Below are 26,429 nucleotides of genomic sequence, written 5' to 3'. Positions count from 1 at the left end.
TTCATATTTCCATTTCAACTTTGCCTTTTTGCTTTGCAACTCCTTTACAATGTTTCAGGTTTTTAATTTACTAGAAGCCCAATATCTTTAACACAGGCAGAGAGTGGGGACTCTCAGATGAATCCCCTCCATGTGCATGTTCATCAGAGGACCAAGTCTTCTCCTGGGCCAAGGTGACCCTCCCAGAGCAGAACCAGGACAATCCCAGGGAATCAGGTCCAGGCACAAGGGCCCAGGACACAGGAAGCAGAACAGCTTCCCTGAGGTCACAGGGAGACTCTTGGGTGACTTTATCCAGCTGCTGAATCCCTGGACTCTTACCTCCCCTCCCATAAGAACTTCCTCTTTCATTCTGTTGAGAACCAAACTGGAGACCCAGCGCCTTTCGATTGTTTCCCAGTCGGCCTTTAGCACACTCTCTTGGCTTTATCCAGGTGGTTTCCCTTTCTGGTCATTGGCTGCCAGGACCCCACCCCCACCCCCCTGCCCCGACCCCTCTCTCTCTTTGGGTTCAGCCTGATTCAGGTTCCTGGCTCTAGAAGCCACCACGACCCACTTGGTGCTGCTACTATTTTCTCAAGAATGAAGAGCACACATGCTCACAGTGAATGGCTTAGCTCAGCCCTGAGCCCCCCTGACTGCCCCATCCTTCCATTCCACACCAAACCCCTTTACAAATACTTCCTGGTGTGACTGAAAACAAACCAGCCCCAGCTGCTCTGGCTAGAGACACAGTCCTGGTCTGCTGAAGGGTGTCTCCTCCTTTCCCTCTTTGTGCAAAATTATAAAGCCAAACTCTTGCTTGTCCAAATTTGCCACAATTTATTGAATTTGTCTGAGTAGTGGCAGCTCTGGCCACCATTCAGAAGAGCCCTGGCTCCCTGAGGCAGGCAAGAAGCCAAGGGCAGGGGCTTCTAAGGGGCTCAGGACCCTACTCCCCACCCCTGCCAGGCCAGCAGCATCTGTGAATGGTGACCTGGGGATTCCATGGGGAAAGAATTTGGGGTGGCCCCCAGAGGCCCTGATACCTGTGAAAGCTCTCCTGTAACACAGCTGCACAGGAATTTTCTGTGTTTATAGAAAATCAAGTTCTATTTTTAAATTATTTTTTTATAAGAATGTGACTTTCAGACAAAGCCAAACATTTAATCACAACACAATTCCCACACATTTTTAAATCCTTTTCTGTTTCCATCTTTTAAAAAAGAAGAGGGAGAAAAAATTACAGGAGACTGCAGAACGGTGCTCTCATCTGTAACCAATTGAGCCGGGCGCCAGTCTCCCCCCAACGGGGCTGAGGCCTGGACTCCGCCTGGAGGCGGCTCTGAAGCCTCCCGGCTCCCAGCACACACTGGGAAGTTTAATAAGATTATTAGGAAGAAGTTAAGCTTTGGTTTTGCTGTCCCTTCTCTGTGACCAATGTCATGGGGCAGCGCCATTTCAGCTTTTCTTTCTCCATCCCAAGAGTCTATGCTTGGTGGTGAAGAGGGTCCTATGGCTCCCCCTGGCAGTCCCCACGCTGGGTCTGTCGCCTCTGCTGAACCAGCTGCTTGTCCAGTTCTCGAAGTTGCTTCAGAAAGCCCCGGTTGGGTAGGACGCAGCGATTCTTGGCCACTTGTTGGATGGCATCCACCAGAGTCATGTTCCTATGGATCATCAGGTAGGCCAGGACCAGGGTCGCCGATCTGCTCCGGCCCATGGCACAGTGAACCAGGATCTTATCTGCAGATGGAATTGAGAGAAGAAAATCCACACTGAAGAGGTGGTGTGGCTTGTGGAGAAGGCCTTGCATCAGGCCCAGGGAGGCCTGCTCAGTCCTGATTGGCTCACTCAGCTCCCACCCACAGCCTGGCTACACCCACAGCTCCCCATGTGCATGGGGGAAATTCTCATGGTTTCTTTGTCTTTGTGAAGGTAATTTGTACATAACATACTTTGTATGCTGCTTGGAACCCATTAAAAACTCAAAAAATGGCATTAGTTGCTGGGCACGGTGGTGCAGGAGGCTAAGGCAGGAGAATTGCGAGTTCAAAGCCAGCTTCAGCAACTTAGTGAGATCCTGTCTCAAAAAATAAAAGGGGAGGGGGGCGGCTGGTCGTTGGGATTGTGGCTCAGCGGTAGAGTGCTCGCCTAGCACAGGCAGGACCGGGTTCCATCCTCAGCACCACATAAAAATAAAGGCATTGCGTTGTGTCCATCTACACCAAGAAATAAATATTTTTAAAAAAAATAAATAAAAAATAAAAGGGCTGGGGACTTAGGACTTAAGTCAGTGGTAAAGCACCTCTAGGTTCAATCCCCAGCACTAAATAGATAGATAGATGATAGATAGATAGATAGATAGATAGATAGATAGATAGATAGATAGATAGATAGATAGGAGATGTTACTGTTGCTTGGTAAGGAAGGGGAAGAGGGAAATGAAGTTAAGGCTCTCACTTGCCTGAGTACCTTTAAGTGAGAACTTCCAAGTCAGTGTGCTGAAGAAATGATTTTATGGGTTTGTGTGTGTGTGTGTGTGTGTGTGTTTAATGCTCATTTATTATGTTGAATAGGGTAGGCACTAGGGTTCAAATTTCAAAAGTTACTAAAGGATGCCCTGAAAAGACTCCAGTGCCTCAGCTCCCAGGAGCAACAGACTTTGTCAATTTTTTCTTCCAGAGAGGAATCAGTGCATATGCATAATGAAATAGATTTATTTTTCTTCTTTTTTTTCCCCTCAAAGGCAAAGTTCTACATCCTTTTCCATACCTTGCTGTTTCATTTAACAATATATCTTGGACATTTTTATCAATCTGTATATGAAGGATTCGTTTAATTTTTTTTTTGTGTGTGTGTGTGTATATGTGTCTAAAATGAAATTCCTCTGTAGAGATAAGCAACTATAGACAGAATGCATTCCCTGGGAGACCCTGGAATGACCATCCCATGCCTGGGCTACATGTGGAGTGGAGAGATACGGATGCTTTTTACGTTATCTGCAGTGCTGCTAGATTTGACCCTGGATAAGGAGCGCTGCCTCATCCCCGATGGCCCTTTGTGCAGCCCAGAGGGCATGGTCTGCTTGCTTGGCATCCTTGAGCATCCATGTAGCCAGTGGGGCCCATATTACCCTGGCCTGACCTCTTGCAGACCTGGGTTCCAGACTGGATTCTGCCACTCATTGCCAGTTAGCTAACAAATAGGTAAGTCACTCAGCCTCTGGAGCTCTAATTTCCTCAACTGTCAAGGAGGGGAGCAAAATCAGATCAGCAGTGAGCAAATCTAATTCTATAAAATAACATGGTTGAGTTTTTTAAAAAATGAAAGTAGTTTTACTGTCATGTGCCAAAGGAAAGGGATGAATATTCTTCAAATTTAAATTAGCTACAGTATTGTCTATTCTAGCTGTTCTCTAAGTGTGTTCCAAGATCCCTGGGAGTTCCCAGGAAACTTTCAGGAGATGCATGGAGTCAATACGATTTCCATCATCCATCGTACTGTGGTGATATTTGTCTGACTGTGTTGACATGCATGCTGACATTGCCTTTGTGACCATCACAAAGGCAATGGTGTGCAGAACTTCTGCTGTCTTAGCAGGGATCATGGCACAGGCACCAGTTAGACTAGTAAGCAAATTGCTTTGCCTGCCCCCACACACTCTCAGGGGGCAAACAGCAATTTCCCTTAAGAATAACTTCGATGAAGCAGTAAAAATTAGTTTTATCAAATCCCAGCCCCTGGGTGTACTTCTTAATATTCCATGTGATGAAATGGGATGTATACATAAAGCACTTTGGCCACATACTGAAGTACAATGGTTGTCTCAAGGAAAAGCACATGCGAGCTGATTGAGATGCGAGCTGAATAGCTGCTGTTTTCAGGAAACACATTTTTCCTTGAGTGAACAAATGACAGAAAAACCATGGGTATTCAAACTTGGGAATTTAGCAGCCCTCTTCTCAAAAGTGAACCAAGTGAGCCTGTCATGTCAAAGAAAACAACTGACGTATTTGTTGCTGGTGATAAAATGCAGAATTTCAAACAAAAATTAGAATTTTGGAAAACTTGTTTCCATCACTTTGAGATGATGGAACTTATTAGGACAGTTTCCTAATACATTATGATTTTTTTTCCTTTAAGATAGATGGTGATATTAACAAGTGTGGCTTTTTGGATAATCTGCAATGAAAAATGTCAGCATTTAAAAGAACCATATAACTTAGTGAACTAGTATTTTCAAATGAACATTGTAGGACATTTTAATGTTATATCAAAAGATCCACTTAAGACAGACCAGTGGAGTTTAATGTGAGAGTATATGAAGTTCATTGATATGGTTTCTGATTCCACATCACAAGTGACCTTAAAATATTTTGTTTGTGGAGATTTGGTGCAGTTTCAAAGAAGACTATCCACAATTATCTCAAAAGACTATTAAAATATTCCTCCCTTGTCCAACTAAATATATAATTAAGGCTGTATTTTCTTTAAATATTTCAACTGAAAGAGGTTATCACAATAATCTGAATGCAGAAGCAGATATAAGAATACAACTGAATTGTGTTAAACCTAACATTGAAGACATTTGTTAAAAATGTAAAATAATATCACTCTTGCCCCTAACTTATTTTGGAACACATAACTTTTCATAAAACTATGTAATTATGTTGCTATACAATAGGTCTGTTTAAATGAACACATATCTTAATTTTTTTCAGTTTTCACTTCTAATAGGGTAAATATTGATAGGTATAGTCTACATAGACAAAAGGTCTTTTGTATTCACTAATTTATTTTAAGAGTGTAAAAGAATTCTGAATCCAAAAAGTTGGGGACCAGAGATCTGGAAGAAAAGCTCTTTGGCCTCTTCCATGCCCACAGCTGGGCCTCTCTGAGAAGCCAGGAGCTTCAAAAGCTTCCCATCCCTCAGGCCTCCATTTGGTGGCGCTCTAGAGCTCACCTAGCTCATATCTCCTTTTATGCTCAGCCAACCTTCAAGGATTCATTATCATCATCCTTCCTTTGCAGATGGGGAAACAAGCTCATGGGGGTGCAATGATTTTGCTAGAGGTTTCCCAGAAAGCTTTTGCTTGGAATCACTCAATGCAACATATATTTGAGGCCCTACTGTGTGCCAGCCCAATAGCCACTAGAATCTCATTGCTTTATCTGTGCTCAGAGCAATGAGATTCAACTGACTGTCCCACCACTGCCAGTGGGTGCCCTCTCCTGTCGCTATGGGATCACTCTGCTGGTGTCACAGTCATTGGGACTGCTTGAGCTGTGTGACCCCAGTGCCTGCCCTGTTCCTGAGTCATAGGCCTGAAGTCTGAAGAGTTGTCCAAGAAGACACTCATGGACATTGGTGGGTTTATGGAGCATCACAGGATACAAGGACAGCTAGCTTCTGCATAGATGTGGCTCTGCATGTTCCTCTCACTGCCACCACCTCACTTTCCTCATTGGACCAATGCCCAGTAGAGTGATGATGGTCAGAAACCAAGGCAGCATGAGAAATCCATGCGGTGCTAAACACCAAGCACCTGGGCTCTTCTCTCCAGCCCTACACGGCTGGAGAAGTCTGCGTACTCCAATCAACAGTGAGGACAACAGTGGCCTCTCCACAGGCAGAGCCTGGCACAGGGAGGTGCTCTGTAAATAGTTCTTCATTTTATCACAATTTAACTGATCTCCACAAGCTCACCAGGCCCGCTCATCCTACATCTCCCTGTTGCTGGGCCTTTCCCTTCTTCACCTTGGCCAGAAAGGGAGGCAGGAAGCAGGTCCCCCTTCTTTATTGCTACTTAGGGCTTAGGGGATGGGGGCCCCACATTCTTGCCCAGCATAACTGTGCTTGTGGGGTGTGGTTGCATCCAGGCCAGCGCATGTCTACCTCTGGCATTCTAATCCCCACGGGCTGCTCCAGAAGCTGCCTGGCCCCTGGCCAGCTCTGCTGATAACTAAAGCGTTTCTTCCTCTCCTGGCAAAAAGAGTAATTCTTCCTGTCATGACTAAATACTAAAACAGACGAAAGCTGTAGTTCATTAAGCCTTTGGGGAGCCTGAAGTCTGTTAAGTGAGGGGGGAGGGGAGAGGAAGGCGGAAGGTAGGGGAGATGGGGGAGGCAGGCGCAGGGGAGCTGGAGGGGGTGGAAGGGAAAGCGGGAAAAGAGGGAGGAGGGACATTCAGTTGTGGCAGGAGTTCCTGGAGTTGAATTTGGTTTTCAAGACCCCCCCATTCATGCTGTCAGCCATGAGAACTAGATGGACCTTCCTAGGGTAAAGAGCCTGCTGTTCTCTTTCCCCTCTGGGACTGTCCCCAGAATTCTCAGGCCTCTGCTCCCTCTTTGCTCAGTGGCCCTGCCAAGCACCATCCTTTGGAGCCCAGGGTTGGGCGGCAGGAATCAGTAGAGTCTGGAAGGCCTGTTCCCAGCACTGGCCTCATGGAGAAAGCAGGAGACTGTGAGTTGGATGCCAGCCACAGGTAGGGTCTTCGGCAAAGGCAGCCTTGACAGAGCTGGCATTTTCTATATCACTGGCTTCTAAATTTTTCTGCGCAACCCCAGGAAATAACAGAGCAGGATGAAATTCACAGCTGACACCTGTGTTCTCTTCTAAGCACTTTATGTTGTCAATGTCACCCAGTGACATTGATGAAGTTATTTTCTCCAGTTTACAGATGAGGTAACTGAAGTGCAGAGAAGGGACTTGTCCAAGTCACACAGTTAGGGAGTGGCAGACCCAGGATCTGAGCCCAAGCAGATGGCCAGTGTGCCTGTCAGTCAAAAGTAATCCATACCTGCAAGGCAAGCTGATATTTTCTATTTATTTCTAATTTATTCAATGTTTCAAAAAGAAACACCCACCAAATTGATTTTTGATCCACTGATAGGTCACAAATCTGTATCTGGAAATAGCTAGTTTCCATCAAATGTTTCTCCTATGTCCCCTTACCAACAGGGTGTCTGGTGGACTGCCAGGGTGTGTGTGCCATAGGAGGACAGGAGACACTTGGTGATCTGGTCTGGTTAAGGCTTAGGGAATCAACCAGAGCCAGAGAATCAACCTCTTGCTAGAAGAAGCCTTTGTTTATTTATTTATACCTACTGGGTCCATAATAGATTTTAAGGGAGCTTCAACAGTAGGCTAAAGACTGTTTATTTAAGAAATAAGGAACCAGTTTGGAGATGTGGCTCAGTGGTAGAGTGCTTGCCTAGCATGCCTGAAGGCCTGGGTTTCCTCCCCAGTACCATGAATTAAAAAAGAAAAAAAAGAATGAACCAAGGGTCAATGCGGATTCTGAAATTTGATCTTCAGGCAGGCCCTGATAATCACATGGGAACAGTGAAGGCACTCCAAATGTATTCTGTCACAGGTTCTTTTTCGGATGAAGAAGGATGAGTTCACTTGTTTCAGGTCCCATAACCAGCTGACATGCCTTGCCTTCCATGATAATTGGTACCCCTCATACAGCACAGTCACCAGATGCTCAAAATAAGGGCCAAAGACGCTTCCAGGAGGCCTCAGTGATGGAAGGAACCCCTTTCCTTGGCAAGGGCATGTCCTGACTACTGCTTCTGATTAGCTCTGTGGCCCTGGGCAGGTCACTAGACTTCTCTAGGCTTTAGTTTTCCGAGATCTCAGGCCTGGATGGCAGACTAGATTATTTCTTAAGATTTTTGGAGCATGATTGAGGCTTTCTGGAGAGTTCATTCAGAAGGTCAAATCAGCATAGAGAGGGGGTAGAAGTGGGCCTCTGGGCATGATAATTGGCCAGGAGTACAGTTCCCTGACACACACCAGGGATTTTTTTTTATTACTTTTTTTAATATGTTGATGAACCTTTGTTTTATTCATTTATTTATATGCGGTGCTGAGAATCGAACCCAGTGCTTCACACATGCTAGGCAAGTGCTCTAAGCCACAACCTCAGCCCCAGGGATGGTTTTTAAAAAGAATGAATATACTGAGCACTATGGCACATGCCTATAATCCCAGTGATTCAGGAGGCTGAGGTAGGAAGATTGCCAGTTTAAGACCAGTGTTAGAAATTTAGTGAGACCCTCTCAAAATAGAAAATAAAAAGAGCTGCAGTTCACTGGGAACAGTGGCACACACCTATAATCCCAGCAACTCGAGAGGCTGAGGAAGGAGGATCACAAATTCAAGGCCAGCCTCAGCAACTTAGTGAGGCCCTCAACAACTTAGTGAGACCCTGTCTCATAATTAAAAAACAAGGGCTGGGGATATAGCTTGATAGGTAGAGTGGTGCAAGGCGCTGGGTTCAATCCCCAGTACCAAATATATAAATATTTAAAACAGGACTAGGGATATAGTTCCGTGGTTAAGCGCCCTGGGTTCAATCCCCAGTACCAAAAGAAGCGGGGAGGACTAGGGATGTAGCTCAGTGATGGAGTGCTCCCGGGTTCAATCAACAGTGCCAAAAAAAGAACACATAGCATGTGCAAGGCACTAGGTTCAATCCCATCACACACAAAAAAATAAAAATTAAATTTAAAAAAAAAGAGTGAGCATGACTGGCTATGAGGGACAGGGAGAGGGAACAGTGAACCCTTGGCTGAAACAAGTCAATGAAGGACAGGAAAGACAGGAAGGAGGGAGGAAAGAGAGAGGCCTGCCTTTGGGCCAGACTACCCATCAACACCTCTTACATCAGGAGTATAATAAGAAACACACAACTGGATCTGCCTCTGAAATGCCACAAAAGTGTCCCTGGGTTTTCCAGTGCATGACTAGACAAAACCAGGCTACTCACTGCACGAGTGGCAGGGAGGCCAGGCACCTGTCATCTGCTTTCTCTATGGCAGTGCTGTTGCTAAGCTAACAAGCATTTTGTTTTGTTACTCTGCACCATTCAGGGCACAGATGACGAGCTGATGGCCATTGGTTTGCTTTGGTTTTGCCCTCTCCCGCATTTTAAGAAATATCAATTTGCTGTCAACAAATGTGAGTGATTTTATAGTAAAATCCAGATTGGAGACTTTTCCTGAAAAGTCAGAAATTCTACCATGTTTTCATTATCCTCACAAGAAACACTGGCTGGAATAAAACAGCAGCTGCTGTTTTTGACGGGGGCACGGGACTTTCTTCAGCCCTGTCCCTACATCCCATTGCCTTACACACGGACACCTTCATTTGTTTCTGCTCTTCGTGGTTCTGAAGGATTGATATTTGATGCTTTGGGCTGAGGAAGTCTGTAGACATTCAGGGGCAAAGGGCACTGAGAATGGAGCCCAGCCTCCCACCTGACAGTGCTGTCACATCCTGCTCCCTGATTCTGCCCAGCTGATCTAGGCCCCACACCCTTCCAATCAATCTGGTTGCTTGCACATCCTCTAGCCTCTCTATATATCCTCTTCCCTCTTTTTCTTTTTTGAGGTACCAAGGATTAAACTCAGAGGCACTTGGCCACTGAGCTATATCCCTAGCCCTATTTTGTATTGTTTTTAGAGACAGAGTCTCATTGAGTTGCTTAGGGCCTCACCTTGGCTGAGTCTGGCTTTGAACTTGTTATCCTCCTGTCTCAGGCTCCTGAGCCACTGGAATTACAGGTGTGTGTCACGGCACCTGGCTCTCTTCCTTCTTGACCCTTCCATTGCTGGGTACTTTTGCCCTCCTGGTTTAAGGGTCACAACCCACACCAGCCTGAAACATCCTCATTGGTGCTCTGTGATCTCTCTGAGTCTAAACATGTGACTCTAGATCTTGATTCTTTCCTGATCTGGCAGTGGGGGCAGCCTCTCAAATGCTGTGCCAGGAACCTAAAACAAGCTTTCATGTGAGTATATCATACAAGTTCAAAGTTGGAATGTCTTTTTTCCTTCTTTTCTTTCTTTTTTTTTTTAGGATTGGAAACTTTATTATGATGATATGCATATGCTGGCAAAGTTATATGCTTCACAGTACACGACCTCTTTTTATCAAATGCATCCGAAAGCCTGCTGTGCACCAGGTTCTATGCCAAGTGCTTTATGTGTGTTACTGCTGATCTTCATTATAACCTCACAAGGTAAATATTTTCATCACCAGATGGAGACAACAAGGCTCAGAGAAATCACATCATTAGTAAGTTTTGCAACAGGAATTTGAACCCAGTCCTGTCTTCTCCAAAGTCTGCCAGGTCTCTTCCATTAAGGGGGAGTTCTAAGACATAGAAATGGCAAGCAAGCACATAAAACAGAAACTGAAAGATTGAACTGTTGTAGGCTTTTGTTTTTTCATGTCAAATGTGTTTTCAGTTAACTTCAAACTTTACCTTATGGTGATGAGTCAGAGTTCAATTACTTTTTTCATCCTGCTTGGAAATCCAGAATGTGCAGAACACAAAAGATAATCCATAAGTAGACTTGTAAAAAAAAAATGACTTAGAATTGAGACATCTTTTAACACAAGCACTTCAGTTCCAAGGGTTTTTATCCCATAGTGACATTGCTTTCTGAACCATTGATAATGACAAATTGTTAGTAGTTATGGCTGGCTGTGGAGCTAGGGCCACTGTGGGATGACTGTCCAGCAGAACTGGCCTAGGCCGAACCTCAGGTTGCAAATTCCTGAAGCAGGTCAGTCGGTCAGTCAGTGAGCCTTGTGATTCCAACCTTTACAGCAAGAAAGGCTTTCAGTAACTGGATACTCTGAATTATGTGATGTCCCCAGAAAGGAGTGTGACACATGGGGCTGAAGTCAGAGCCCAGATTAGGGAGTTAAAGTCCTTCTGGCCTCTGTGGAATGCAATAATGCAATATGCAGCAATAATTGCCTATTGTTTTCCCTGGTACATGCCTTGGCTGTGCCCTTTTCTCCAGAATAGCCTGTAGCCTTTCCTAAATTAGGGCAGCTAAAACTGTATTTTTGAGCACAAGGACTAGTACTATGATTTAGAAGATGGATAATCAACACTGGGAAACTTGAACATTGCAGGTACAAAACTCAAATTCTCAGATACAATTTAGCCAAGGTTGTCAACTTGCTATGGAAGGTCTTGCTACACGGAGTGTTAGAGGGTAGGAGGATGTGCGCTTGGAAATTTAGTGAGTCTAGAAGAATTTAAAGTCTCTCCATAGATACCCACCCTGAACCTGGCTAGGATCTTGGCTCCTTTTGGGGGGGTAAGGGTGGGGGGGCTGGGGACTGAACCCAGAGCCTCCAATAGGCAAGCATTCTACCACTGAGCTATACCCCGAGACCCTGCCTTTTCCTTTTGAAGGATGGCTGATACTCCTCAGGGAACACTTTCTTAGACCTAATGATAGCCCTTCGCTCTAAACTCTCACGATTGCGATTCCTCAGTGGTCATCAAAGTCGGAACCCCACCAGTAGCATGCTCAGTGAGGCTGGTCCTCAAACCATGACAACCTCCGGAGGCTCAGAGGTCTTCTCATCAACCACATGCAACCTTAGAGCCTTGGATAGGAAAACCACGTTTTCAAGGCGCCCTCAGGGGGCGGGGCCTCTTGTAGGGCGGGGCCTCTTGTGGGGCGGGGCCGGGCCTCTTACTGCGATCGTCTTGGAGAGCCGAGTCCACGAAGGCAGCCGCGGAGTAGAAGAAGACGCTGAGGTCGAAGGTGGGCACGTCGTCGGCCTCGACGCCGTGGTACTCGATGGGCATGTCGCGGTAGTAGTCGGGCCCCGTGTCCACGTTCCAGCGGCCGTGGGCCGCGTTCAGCACGTGCGTGAAGCCCGCCTTCTGCAGCCCGTAGCGGTCCAGCGCCGTCGCCCTGGGCGCAAGGGAGAGAGGTTGGTCTGCCATGAGGGACTTGGCGCAGACGGGGGCGAGTGGTGTGGACTTGGGGTGGATGGAGGTGAGGAGGGGACTTTGGAGGACCATCCAAGGCTCTCTTCACTCAATTCCGGTTCCTAAAATAAGGTGATTTCAAATGAAGCCCCAAAGCCCTGCTTAGACTGACCCAGGGGCCATTCACGCCATTTGGTCTTTTCATCCCTCTTGTTTCGGCAGGATTGGAGGATGGTGTGACTGAGCTATTCATTCATCCATTTTTTCATCATTTACCAAATCCAGCTAAACCTGGCACTGAACCCTCCTGCTGGACTGGGCCAGCCAGATCCCCAAAAGGCTTCCAGGATAACCCATTCATCTGGGCCGATTTCATAGAGCCCCAGTAGACCCCTTAAAGAGGCCTCTTCTCTGAATCTTCCGGATATATATAGGGTTTTTCAGGTCAGGACTAGAAAGAATAGCTAAAGGCTGGTCTTTGTGAGATTTTGATTGAGATTGGGCAAAATTTTCACAGGGTTGGTGGGCACAATGTGAAACAGTTACTTTGGTGAGTCCTTGGCCTAGTTGAGTAAAGCATTGTTCTGAGGTCAGCTTTTGAGTATCCCATTGTTTGAGTTACTTGGGGGAAGTTCCTGAAGCTGGCAGAGAAGTCATTTAGTTTTCTTTCTTTTTTTTTTTTTTAATATTTATTTTTTAGTTTTCGGCAGACACAACATCTTTGTTTGTATGTGGTGCTGAGGATCGAACCCGGGCCGCACGCATGCCAGGCAAGCGCACTACCGCTTGAGCCACATCCCCAGCCCCTAGTTTTCTTTCTTTTTAATATTTATTTTTTAGTTGTAGTTGGACACAACACCTTTATTTCACTTGTTTATTTTTGTATGCGGTGCTGAGGATTGAACCCAGGGTCTCACATGTGCCAGGCGAGTGCTCTACCACTGAGCCACAATCCCAGCCCAGTCATTTAGTTTTCTAGACAAGAATTTCCAAGAAAGAAGAGCAAGGACCTGTGGCCTTGGAACATGACTAGACAGAAAGGCAACATGGTGGACTATCAGAGGAAGCAGGAGTTATTGCTGGGAGGGCAGGTTGGTTGGGGAGCTTTTGGGGAGGGGGCTCCTCCTTGACTGCCCCACCACAAGGGTCAGCGTTTGGTGATGGAGGGGAAGAGAGAGGCAAGAGCAGACCACACCAAGGAATTCACAACCTGAGATATAGAGGCTGGAGATAATGCAGGCCTTTCAGGAAATGTTTGTTACTTTCTGCAGTCAAACTTTTATCCCCAAATAGTGATTTAGAATCCACTGGGTATCACGCACTGTTCTGGTGCTGATGTTACAGCAGGGAAGAGGTTACTCATGGTCCCTTGGGAAACTCAGGTTCTACTCGACATAGCAAATAACAAACAAATAAGATCTCAGTAGTAAGAGCTGTGAAGGAACTAGAGCCGTGTCACAGGATTCAGAATGACCATGGTCTTGCTTTTGGTAGGATGGTCAGTGTAGGCCTCTGCCAGGAGGTGGCATTGAAGTAAGGGAGGGGGAGAGTGTTTCATTCAGGCTGAAGGAACAAGCGCTGAGAAAGGAGACCGGTGAGGCTGTAGCAGAGGGCAGAGGTGGGATCCTGGTGTGCTCTGCAAGCCACAGGAAAGAGTGTGGATCTTATTCTAAGCCTTAGAGGGCTTTAAGGGAAGGGAGAGCACGGTTGGCCTTTTATAAAGATCAGTCTGGCTGATGTGTGGAGTGGGATTAAAGAGGGACCAAAAGCAGAAGCAGGGAGGTCTTCTGGAGGCTTCTGCAGTTGTATGGGCAAAAGAGGAAGGAGGCTTGGACTAGGGTGATGTCACAGAGGGACAACCAGATCTGGCTTTAAGAAGACATCTCCCTCAATAGCACAGAGACCAGTCTGCAGCTCAGGGAAGAGGTGACATGGGTCTGGAACCCTAATAATAAGAGGACAGGAGTGGCATTGTGCTTCAGCTGAAGCCTCATTTCAAGGCCACTGGGAAAAGGATGTGAACTGAAGTGCCATATTGGATGGCAATAGGGACCAACACCCTGGGCTGAGAGGAGTCCTGCATCAGAAGCACATGCCAATGGCCCCTCTCCAGTGGTGCTGCTGTCTCACTAGTTTCTTGGAGCTTTTTGTTTGCTGTGAGAGGAACCATGATGGTGTCTAGAGTTTAGGAAGGAGAGACTTGAGCACAGGCGTTGAGCCTTTAGAAACATTTGTAAACAGCCTGTCGAGCTGTGGTGTGGGGCAGTGGGGAGTTCCACCAAGGCCTCCAGCTGCCTTGGTGCTGGCATCCTGACAGTGGAACACATTCTGCTTTCAATTTTTCCTCAGAAAGATCTGCTTTTCATTTTTCTTTTTGTCCCAAAGTATGTATACAACAAACATTATGCTTTTGGAACCCAGATCTGCACTCAATTAAAGCTTCCCCTAATGCAGTCCATCATTGCTGAGTAGCAATCAACCCCACTTTGAGGTTGAGCTCAGTGGAAAAATTAAAATTAACTGTTTTTGACAGGAAGCTTGTACCCATCAGAAAGACGGTTCTCTCTGAGTTCAGGAACTGGGTTTTAACATAATCAAATGGCAGTTTGAATAAACAACAGTTTGCACTTTGCTGCTTTTAAGGTCAAGGATCAGGATAGATATGCAACAAGATTCATTGCATGACACCTCCTTATTCACTCTATTGAGCTGGCTTTGGCTGTGTCTGAGAGGAAGGGACTCATGAGGAGCATCAGTCCTGGTCAGTGTCTGAGACCCACTGCAGATTTTCACGGCTCTTTGGCTACCTGGGCCAGGAAGGGGAGATGATGTCCTCACACTCTATTCTGGGGACTACCCCCAGCTTAGTTACTCAGAGTCCAGTTAAGAACTTGGAAGAGCATCCACAGCAGAATGGGGAATTTGCAAATAAAACAGTGCCTCATAGATCTCAGACACACAGCAGCTGGTCCCCAGTTGGGCCAGACGCCCAGCTCAATAATTATTGGACGTGGGGTGGGGATTGAGGGTGGTTGTCTGGTACGTAGTGTTTTGCTTTTAAAATCTCAGGGCCAGATACATTCTCTGCCTTGATATGTTATGTGGGAAAGAAACTAAGAAATGCAGAGGCATTTTGAGGTGGAGGCAAAGAGAAAAGGGCCACATGGCCCTGTCCTGGGCCCATTTATGTGTATCTGCTGAAGGAGAAGAGACTTCAGAGGGGAAAATAGATTTAGGAATTTATTTTTAGAATCTGGATGATGCAGGAGCTGTAGTGTCTGATTGTTTCAGAAAAATCCTACATTCGATCAATTTGTTCATTTTTAAAAAATAATGTCATTTAATTACAGAAATAACATATGCTGATTGTAGAATGTGGGAAACATAACCCCCCCCAAAGGAAAAAACAAAAAAAACCCATTTCTAATCTGCTAGAGATACAAGATTTTATAATTAGCCTTTTGTTTGTTTGTTTTGGTACTGGGGATTGAACCCAGGATGCTTAACCACTGAGCCACATCCCCAGCCTGTTTTATATTTTATTAGAGACAGGGTCTCACTAAATTGCTGAGGCTGGCTTTGAACTCATGACCCTCCTGCCTCAGCTTCCCAAGCTGCTGCCACTGTGACCGATGTTTATCTTTAGCCTTTTGATATAAGATCCTCCAGTTGTCTTTCCGTGGATAGATTTGTGTATTTTATAGAAATGTGTTTTAATACAATACTATACAGTCATATTTCATTTCATTGTGCTGCACAGATATTTTTTTGTGTGTGTGATACTAGAGATGGAATCCAGGGTCACATGCATGCTAAGCTATATGCCCAGCCTCAATATGGCATTCTTTACCAATCAAAGGTTTGTGGCAAGCCAAATCTATTGGCGTCATTTTTCCAATAGCTCAGATGATTATTAGCATTTTTTAGCAATGAACATTTTGAACTGAAGCATTTACATTGTTTTATAAACATGATGGTATTGCACACTTTAGCTATACTATTATGTAAACACAACTTTTATATGCCCTGGGAAATTAAAGAATTTGAGTGACTTGTTTTGTTTTGATTTTTTTCTTTATTGTGGTGGCCTGGAACTGAACCCATGATGTCTCCAAAGTATACTTATGTGTACAGTTTCAAAAACTTTGGCAGGGTGCTATATCATAAGTGTCTTCCTTTGTCAACATATGTCCTTTTTTAAATATTTGTTTTTAGATGTAGATGGACACAACACAATGCCTTTATTTTTATGTGGTGCTGAGGATCAAACCCAGGTCCCGCCCATGTTAGGGGGTGGGGAGATCTACTGCTGAGCCACAATCCCAGCCCCTAACATATGTCCTTTGATAGCGCTATGGTAGTCACATATATCTCCCAAACTTTATCTCACCCATCACTTTGCTGTATTTCTTAGGGAGCATCTGATTATGTTCTTACGGGTGATTTCTGGAAGTGGAATTGCTGGGTCCATGGTATGGACATTTTTAAATATATTTTATACTTGTTACTAAGTGGCCCTCTAGAAAACTGGTTCAGATTTATATTTTAATTTTTTTTCAAATTTAATAGGCAAAAAATAAAAATGTGTTAATGTTTCCTTTTTTTGGTACTGGAAATTGAGCTCAGGAGCATTCTACCACTAAGCTACAACCCTGACTCCTTTTATTTTTTATTTTGAGACAGGATCTCTTGAAGTTGCCCAGGCTGGCCTAGACTCGCGATCCTCCTGCCCCCAACTTCCCAAATTGTTGGGATTATAGGTGTGCACCATGTGTCAGCTAATGTTTCATTTTTATCCCCTGTCTGAACTATAAGGTTGGACATTTGATACTCATGTGGTGGACTCATGCAGTTCACTTTTAAAGAACATATCCCTGTTTTGACTCAGTTCTCTTTAGCTGTTCCTTCCTCCTACAAACCTCTGGCCTTTTCTGTGGATTCTGACTTGAGATTGGAAGACTTAGGAAATGGGCATCTTTCTCACATGGCCCAGTTTCTTCAGTCACACACTTCCCTCCTTTCCTCCTTCTCTGGCCTGGCCCAGCCTCCTGCCAGCCCTCTGGAGTTGCCCTAGAAAACTTGCTTGACACCCCACCTTAGAGGAATGATGGAGAAGTACACTCCCTATGTGGAAGTTGCTTGGGCAGTGTTCTTGTAGTTTTGCTTGTTTAGGCCCTAAATTCCTCAGCCTCTGCAGGCAAGACAATTTTCCCAGGTGTATGCCCTTACCCAGAGGGGAGGAGGCACAAACTCTGCATGTATATGTTTGTGCAAACCTTATGCCAGCTACCTTCAGGTGGAAAGCAAGATGGTCCCATGTTTCAGAATTCTGCATTGGGCATTGAAGAAAGACCACTCACGACTGGGCCAGTTCCCCCTATCCTGGCTTCAGGAAGACCCATTGCTTTCCCACACTCCTCATGGATTCTGGTTTGCGGGTGGTCTGTGTCCTATAATCTGGCACCTTTTTATCTTGGGGCATATCACACTGTGGTGGTCACATGTCATTTTATGGGTGTGACCTTGATGATGTCCTTCATCTCTAGTGGAGTCTTGGTTGTGACTGCTCCTTGCAGGTGGACTTGAAAACAGTAGGCACCTTCTGAGCTTCTGATCTTGGTTAATTCATCTAATATGAAGGTGAAGTTCACTGGCCTTTTAGTTTCTTAGGGTATTGTCACTCATTGATGGTGTTGTGGTTGCTTAGGGTGACAGCTTAAACTCCTGCTTGAGCTAACACAGTGAAACCTTTGAGAGCCTCAGTTTGCCTTGCTTTCGAATAGAACCAATTACACTGGCAGTATTTTCCTTATGAGTTTTTGGTGAAGTTGAATGATCCAATATTCAAGCTTCTTTGACACGTTAAAATAAAAATTCAGGGGAAAAAGGCAGTAGAAAAATGTACATCAAATATGTTTATCTCTGGGTAATAGGATTATAGGGAATTTTAATTTTCTTTTCGTCTGTGTTTTGTAGATTTTTAGTAATGAACATGTTATGTATTCATTTACTATTTAATGTGTACCATGATTGTATTGATGTTACTTCCTTAGTACTCAGGAGAGACTTGACTATTGCAAAGACATAGGGTGGCCTTGGGATTTTAAACTCCTGTTAAAATTTCTTCCTGTCTGCCCCACTCCCCCAAACTCCAGTCCTCTAAGGATAGATGTGAAGGGAGGAGAGAAACTATCCACTAGGGGCCTTGTTTTTGAGAAATGATGTCACACTAATGATTTTCTTTGCTAACTGTGCAAGGAGTCTCTTTTTTTAAAAAAATATTATTTTAGTTGTCAATGGACCTTTACTTAATTTATTTATATACCATGCTGAGACTGAACCCAGTGCCTCACACATGCTAGGCAAGCATTCTTCCACTGAGCTAGAACCCCATCCTATGTGCAAGGAACTTACTGTTCTTTGGGGCATTGACTGAGAAAGCTTCATTAGGCATGAGACCTAGCCAGGCCATGGTCTCACGCATCTCCCATCTGGCCATCTTGCCCATGACTGGTGTCCAGTTGCACCTAAGTCAGCTTCAATAGTTGAAAGTTCCGAGTCTAGGTGTTCTAATTCCTTTAGGTGACATCCAGCATTTTAAATTATCAGCCATGGAGTGCTTTTGCCGCATCCTAAACATGCCATGCCATACCTTGGAGGAGCAGGTCAAGTTTTAGTTCAGCTTGGTGCTGAGAGGCCAAGTTTTTTTGGGGGGAAAGGGATCACAGGTACACCAAGGGCAAGTCCTCTCTCATCTGAGGACTCTTTTTTTTTCCTGCAGATTGATCTGCCTCCACCTCCTTTTCTAGTTTCTCCAGCTGGAAACCCTGGAGATACCTCTGGCTTTTGAGGCTGTTGGCCTGGTTGGGAGCATAAGTCAGAACCTGTAAGACAGAGCTGAGTGCTCCCAGGAAAGCAAGCTCAGCTGTCAGCAGCTGGCCATAGGCATTTGGGAAGGATCAGGCACTGTGGGGAGGGCAGCTGGCTGTTGAGGATCCTAAGCACCAGACCTTGGAGGCAACTATAGCTTTAATAAAAAATGGGGAACTGCATAGGACCTCTGCTATTCAAACAGCAGAACAGCTTAACAGCACCCTGGTGTTGGTTCACAGGGACGCCCACATTGTGGCAGGGGAGATTTCTCAATTATCCTGTTTCAGCCTTATCATTGCAGGCTGCCCTGCCTAGGAATTTGCAATCACTTTGAGAGTAGCTAGGATATTTCCCCTCCTGCTGACTGTAGGGGGAAAAAAAAAAGAAAAAGAAAAAAGATTTTGCTAAGCAAATGAAAGATCTGAACAAGATTAAAGTGAGAATATTTAAATTACAGAAACTTAGTGCTTTCAAGCATACTCAAGCATTTTTGAAGCACCCATTTAGGGACTGCTGATTGATAAGAGGCGAGATGAATTATTCTTATCTCTGAGTCCTTGACTCTCTGGAGGGCAACACTTGGTTAACCTAATTTGAATCTAATTTGAATGACTTAAAAGTAATAAAACAAGTATGTGCTTGAACCTAATGAAGCCTAATTTATTTAATAGGACATTTCTTAAAGAATTTTTTTTTAGAGCTGGAAGGGGCCTTTGAAATCATCCTTTATTTAACAAATAAAGAAACCAAGTCCCAGAACAATAAAATGCTTTGCCAAAGGCCACACAAGGCTACTGACCACACACAATGGGGACTTGAACTCTGTGCCTTGAGTCCTGTGGGACAGCTTTTACTGAGCCCATGTTTCCCAGTGTGGCCAGCTCAGACGCCTACCAAGTTATGGGAATGAGTGGAGAGGGTGCTGGACCATGAACGAGGAAGACTTTCCTCTGGGAATATCTGCAACGTGGCCTGTTGGTCAGATCCTACCCCCTCCACGGACCTAGTAGACCCTCCTGCCTGTAGCCTCTTCTCATCAGGCTGCAGTGATGGAACTGCCCCTCTCCTCCCCTGAGAGCCGGTGAGCAGTGGGGACTTGGAGTTTCCAGGCACTGTGTTGGGTGAATCCTCCTGGGAAAACCTGGGTTTGAGAGGAAGGCAAGGACAGTATCTGTGGAGGGGAGGAGGAAAATAAGTAGAGAAGGCTCAGGAGGAGGGTCCTTCCTTCCAGCACTTCGCCTTGCCTTCATGCTAGGATCTTATGGGAGAAATATGACTCAGGGGTGTTTTTGTCCCAAGGCTGCCCTTGAGGTAGAAGGACCTTTAGTGGTAAAGTCTAGCATCTGCTCTTTACTTTCCCCACACACTGAGTCAAATTTCTAGAATCTGCCTCATCTGTAATCCCATCTAATATTTCATACTCAATGAGTGTTCCACGCAGTGCACTGAGCATCTGAAATGTGTTAACACATTGAATCACATTTTTTTTTGGTGGGGGGTGCGGTGGGAGGGTATTGGGGATTGACTCAAAGGTGCTTTACCACTGAGGCACATCCCCAGCCCTTTTTATTTTTTATTTTGACACAGGGTCTTGCTAAATTGTTGAGGCTGGCAATTTTTGCAATTTTTCTACCTTGCAATTTTTCTACCTTGATCTGGGATTACAGGCATGTATACCAGGCCTGGCTTCAATCCATGTTTTATGGATGAAGCAATTGAAGCTCAGAGAGCTTGAGTGACCTGCCTAATACCACACAGAAATCACATTTGGGCTGGGCAGAGTAGCGCATATCTGTAATCCAAGTGGTATGGGAGGCTGAGGCAGGAAGATTGCACGTTAGAAGCCAGCTTCAGCAATGGTAAGGCGCTAAGCCACTCAGTGACACCCTCTCCCTAAATAAAATACAAAATAGAGCTAGGGATGTTGAGCCTGTTGAGTGCTCCTGAGTTCAATCTCCAGTACCAAAAAAAAAGAAAGAAAGAAAAGAAATGAAATCCATATTTGGCCTCAACTTGGTGGCTCTGGAGTAGACAGATGCCCAACCATTTTGCCTGTTTCCATAAAGAGGGCCAAGAATAAGCTCCATCTTGGGGGAGGTCTGGCTTCCTTTAGGTCCCAAGAGTCAATGGCCTAGGCCTCAGGAACAGTTAGGTAGGGGTCCTGGCTGCTCCAGACATCCACCCTTATTCCTGGGTCTGAACCGCCTTTACTTCCAGAGCCTTGGCATTTGGCTTTCTGAGATGCTTTAGGGGAAAAGAAAACCTCAAATGTAAATATCAAATTAAAACTGTGGCTTTGTGTGTGAGGAGCCAGCTTTGAGCTTTTTGTTGCTCTGGACAACAGCTACAAAGAGACCAAGAACACAGGTTACCTCGCCTGCTCACCCCCCAGGTTATAACCCCCTTGTGGTCTCATTGGCAGTGGAATTCATTGTACTTCCAATAAGCCTCTGGGAGTATCATTAACCTTGTTAAGTGGCTGTCACAGGAGGGAGCCCTGAGCCGAGAAGGGACCTGCAACAGGCCATGCTGTCTTGGACTCTGTCCCCCAGCTGGTCATGTAGGTCCCACACACCTGACCATGGAGCCTGGACTGAGTGTCTGTGTTTGTCCTGGGGCTCAATTATGCAGGGCTGGATTGAATGGAAAGGGAAGTGACAGAAGCAGGGTTATAGTCAGCACATCTCCTGGTCCGGAACTCTCTTCAGCAAAAGAGTCAATTCAACTTCCGTGGCCTCGTGAAGGAAGTGGTCTCCCTGCATTCAGCCTTCTACAAGCTACCCCTTACCTGCCTTTCTGGATTTCTTTTTCACTAACAATAGTAACAAAAACATTTGCATTTATGTGTTGCTTTATGAGTAACAAAATGCTTTTACATATCTTAGTTCTTTGAAGCTTCTCTGTAACTGAGATGAACTCAGACCCAGAAAGGTAAAAGGCCCTGCCCAGAGCCACTACTGCTCACCAGGTGACTGTGGTAGGTAGTTATCATTTAGAATATTTGCTGTTCCTTCTAAGGGCAATTTATGCTTTCTGGTCCCCTTAATGTAAGATGTTGGCATGGACTTGCTTTGTCCAATGAACTGTAGGCAATAATGGTTCATGTCACTCTTAAGTCAGGTTATGGTTTGCCATGTCTCTCTTTTCTCTCTTCTCCAAGGAAGAAAAATATCCCAACAATATGCCAGATAGGGTCCAATCCATCAGCCTAGGCCCTGGACTTGAGGGGCTATGGAGTGTAGTCACAACAGACCCACTGTGGACTGTAACATGTGTGAGAAATTAACCATTGTTGAGGAAGGCCACTGAGATGCCAGGGTGGCCTGTTGGATTAGCACAGCTAGTTGAAACTGACCACACAGTGGTAGAGTTTGGATTAGTCAGACCTTCTGAAAGTGCTCTTCTTGCTGCAGTCACCCTCTGTATTCCAGATAAATCACCCTATTGGTTCTCTCTTCTGTGTTTTCTCATTCTGCTCCCTCTGTCTGGAATTCCTTTGATATCCTATCCATCCTCCAAAACCAGGCTTAGAATTTATCTGCTGTGATTTTTCTTAGATTCATGATGATATCAAACACTTAATGGAACACTCACTATGTGCCGAGTACTACTCTAGCACTTATTTTAATGCATTCAATCTTCCTCCCATGAGATAAGTCCCATAAGGTTGCCTTGTAAAGGGAAGAGGTAAAATAACTTGTCCAAGGTCACAAAACTGGTAACTGGCAGATCCAAGACTCAGATCCCATTCTTTTTCCACTCCACTTCCTTGTTATATTTCTTTATATATCTTGTCTCCTCATCTATAAATAAAATGGTGTCTTTCTCTTACTGGTGACTTTTATTTTGATCTTGGTTTTGAGCATAATTTCTGCCATTTACTAGTAGTATGACCTTGGGCTGATCACTTAAGCCCAGCTGAGTCTCAGTTTCCTCTTTTTATTTCCCACAGTTCCCAGCAAGTTGCTCAGTAAATGCTTACTGACTGACTGAAAAGATGAACTCTCTGAGCCTTGATTTTCCAATTTGTAAAATGGGAGTAATAATGGTATATCCTTCATAGGGTGGTTGTGGCATTTAAATGATGCCCAGCACAAAGTGTGACACATGGGTTAGAATTCAATACAGTGTAGCTGTTATTATTGTTGTTGTTACTATTATAAGCCATAGGCAAGATACATATAATATATAAAATATAGAGGGAAAAAACATACTTCTGCAGAGGATCTGGTCACTGAGATGAGGTGAAGGGCAGGGAATAACATGGATGAAGACGCAGACATGGTATAAGTCTTAACACCTTATTCCTTAATTCCTCTCCCCCGAACCCTCCCTTATACATTTTTAGTTTGGATCTAGTGAAATAATTCTACATATGGAAAATAGTTATGCATAGAGATGTCCACTGCAGCATTGTTTATGAAAGTGAGAACATGGAAATAAACAATGTGTTCAACAATAGGGTACTGGTTCAATGAACAATCTCCTGTCCATCTGGTACATTATATCTATTATAATTAAATGTATGAGGTGCATGCAATAAGGACGAATGCTTATGAATGAAGCCATGTGAAAAAGATAAAATGAATAATGGATACAGTTACAACTATATAAAAATGAATCACTCAACCAAAAACAATACTCTAAAAGTCTAAGAAGAAATATACTAAAGTATTAATAGGAGTAGCTTTGCAATATGGACTTGGGATATTGAAAAGTTTTCTTCCTTATAGTACCCACTGTTTTTATTACTATAGCTAATCTTTATGGAGTGCTCACCATGTACTAGAGACTGCACTATTTTATATATATATACTCACATAACCATGGAACCCTATGAGGAAGTTCTTTTACTAACCTTTTATAAGTAGGGAATTAATACTTTTCTGTTCATATAATGAACATATTTTACTTTTACAGTAAGAAAACAGATTTACTACATTTCTTTAATATTTCATCATTAAAGCTGAGAAATTTAGGTCCCTTTTCCTTTTCTTTTTGTCAATGTTATAATAGACATTATTGTGTATATTTCCTTATGTATTGGTACTGTTATTTCTGTGAATTATATTTCATATATCTATATATTTTTTTCACACACATAAAGTGTGTGTGTATTTAGTTGTCAGTGGACCTTTATTGTATTATATGTGGTGCTAAGAATCTAACCCAGTGCTTCACACATGCTAGGCAAACATGCTAAAACCCCAGCCCAATTACATTTCTTAAAGTGATATTTTTGGGTCAAAGTGAATGTTTACCTTTAAAAGAAACAATTTTTTTTTTTACAAATTTTAGACTTACAGAAAAATTTCCAAAATAATACAGTGCGCTGGGCATGATAATACACACCTGTAATCCCAGGAACTTAGAACTCAAGTGACTGAGGCAGAAGGATTGCAAGTTTGAGGATAGTCTGAGCAATTTAATGAGACCATATCTCAAAATAAAATTTTAAAAAGAACTGGGCATGTAGATCTGTGGCAGAGTGCTTTCCTGACATGCATGAGCCCCTGGATTCAATCCCCAGTACCAAAGGAAAAAAAAATAGTGCAGAGACTGTTTGACAATAAAAGGAATGAAATATTAATACATGCTACAAGTTGGATCAACCTTGAAGAATATGCAAAGTGAAAGAAAGCCAATCACAAAAGGCCACACATTGAATGATTCAATTTATAACTTCCAGGATGGGTAAACATATAAAACCAGAAAGTAGATAGATTGGTGATTGCCGGGGGGCTGGGGCAAGGTAGGGAATGAGGAGTGACTGCTTACGGACTCCTGGTTTCCTCTTGAGGTAATAAAAAAATGTTCTGAAATTAGATAGTGACGATGGTTGCACAACTCTGAATATAATAAAACCACTGAATTGTACGCTTTAAAAGGATAAATTTTACGGTACGTGAATTATATCCCAATAAAACTGAATTCAAAAGAGAAAACAGTACAGAGAGTTCATGTGTACCCTCACCTACATTACCCTAATGTTCTCAACTGGGAAATGATTAATATAATCATAGGGCCGTTATACTGTGGAGTATGAAAAGTGCAGAACAGTAAGTATAGTATGATTCCTTTTAAAAAAATGTTTAAAAGATATGCAAGTCATTTATATGCAGGTAAATGTTTCCTAATATTTGCAGGAACACACATTGAATGTGTGTTAGAATGTGTGTAGAAGCATACATGTGAACTTAATATTGGTCAGCAGTAGAGTTAAGAAGGGACAAAGACAGATTATGCAGTTCTCTTTATAACCCCTATTTTGTTTAATTTGGTATAAAAAGGCATGTAATTTTTATAATTTCTCACATTTCAAAATATTAATGCAAAAAAAGAAGACAAGGAAGGGAGGTTGTCTGTTGGTCAGTTTTCTGTTGCTGTGACCAGACCACCCGACAAGAACACCTCAGAGGGGGAAAAGTTTATTTTGGCTTATGGTTTCCGAGGTCTCAGTCCATGGTTGTCTGACTCCATTGCTTTGGGACTAAGGAAGGCGGAATGCCCTGGCAGAGGAAGACCACGCAGCTCAAGATGGATGCAAAGCGTGGGATAGAAGCCAGGGGACAAGATAATCCCCAAGGGCATGCCCTCAGAGACCTACGCTGTAGCCACACCCACCTACCTACAGTGACCACCCAGTACAGAAGTCCTTTGGAATGATTAATACACCAAGTAGATTAATCCACTGAGTAGGTTACAGCTTTTGTATTCCAATCATTTCACTTCCTGCAATAACACAGGAGCTTTTGGGAGACACTTCATGTCCACACCATAACACTACCCTTGAGTGATTCTCATGGCTAGCAATTTATCTCTAGATTTCAAGCAGGAAGATGTGCATTAATATCACACACAGGGGTCCTGCCCCATCTGCCCCAAAGTTCTGGATGATGGAGTGGGAGGGCTTAGAGTGGTAGTTATGACGAAGGTTTCTGGTTTGGAAAGAGCTGCACTTGAACTGTAGCTCTCCACTAGCATATTATGGGCATAACTCAACCATTCATTCTCCTTACCTTTAAAATGGGAGTAATTAGATAATCTTTTTTGTCGGGTTGACATGATGCTAAAATGAGATCATGCATGCAACGTGCTTAGTAAAGTGCCCAGCATACAGGGTTTTATAAATAATAGCCATTAGTAGTAGAAAGTAGTATTGACAGTAGGCATTTTTCAGAAAGGGGGATGGTGACAGGCTTACCATCCTTTCAGACACATAGGTTGGGTGTTCCTATGCTCTCAACCTGAGGATTGACTTCAGTCTTGTTGCTATTATACCCAGCTAAAAAGGCCCTCAAGATGGCAGAACAGAGCACATGAGCTTGGGTCCCTGCTGATCATGCAGTCACCATGCCAGCCCCAGCTTGCCTTCCCCTGGACTTATATGCAAGAGAGAAATAAACTTCTATCTTGCTTATGCCCCTTTTCTGCGTTTTCTGTTAAATGAAGATGAACCCAGCCCTAACTAATAGAATTCTCAGAGAACAACTCTGAAGGCCAAGGTGCTCTCCTGAGAGGTGTGGTGGAGACCTGGGGAGGAGCTGCTGCCTTCTCCTGGGCAAGGCCAAAGTGAAGGAGAACCTGGGTACTTACTCGTCGCCAATGTAGAGCCTGGGCCAGACCTCGTTGACATGGGTGTACTGGGGGCTGCCCTTCCAGAAGAGACGCTCCAGCTCGAAGGCTCCAGGGGTGCAGTAGTCCTCTGTCTCCCTCTCTTCCTCCGCCTTCAGGGGCAGCTTCTTGGCAGATGGGTAGACATTCTTGAGGCTTGTCTTCGCTTCTCCAGATGTCATTTTGAAGTGAAAGGATTTTCTTTCCTTT

The 26,429-nt window shown here is 44.2% G+C and overlaps 1 protein-coding gene across 1 annotated transcript; it reads right to left on the bottom strand.

The window, feature by feature from the left end:
- Positions 1–798: 798 nt before the first annotated feature.
- On the bottom strand, positions 799–26,429 carry Dusp29 (dual specificity phosphatase 29). The gene is made up of 3 exons (XM_005325884.5): positions 26,202–26,429; positions 11,495–11,715; positions 799–1,722 (listed from the first exon to the last, which is right to left on the bottom strand). The coding sequence occupies exons 1-3, from the start codon at positions 26,399–26,401 to the stop codon at positions 1,493–1,495; spliced, it is 651 nt and encodes a 216-aa protein (XP_005325941.1). The 5' UTR covers positions 26,402–26,429; the 3' UTR covers positions 799–1,492.

The sequence above is a fragment of the Ictidomys tridecemlineatus genome, chromosome 1 (assembly GCF_052094955.1).
Source record: "Ictidomys tridecemlineatus isolate mIctTri1 chromosome 1, mIctTri1.hap1, whole genome shotgun sequence".
NCBI classification, from domain to species: Eukaryota; Metazoa; Chordata; class Mammalia; order Rodentia; family Sciuridae; genus Ictidomys; species Ictidomys tridecemlineatus.
The sequence above is the reverse complement of the archived record's forward strand: the minus strand, read 5'-3'. Positions and strand labels throughout refer to the sequence as shown.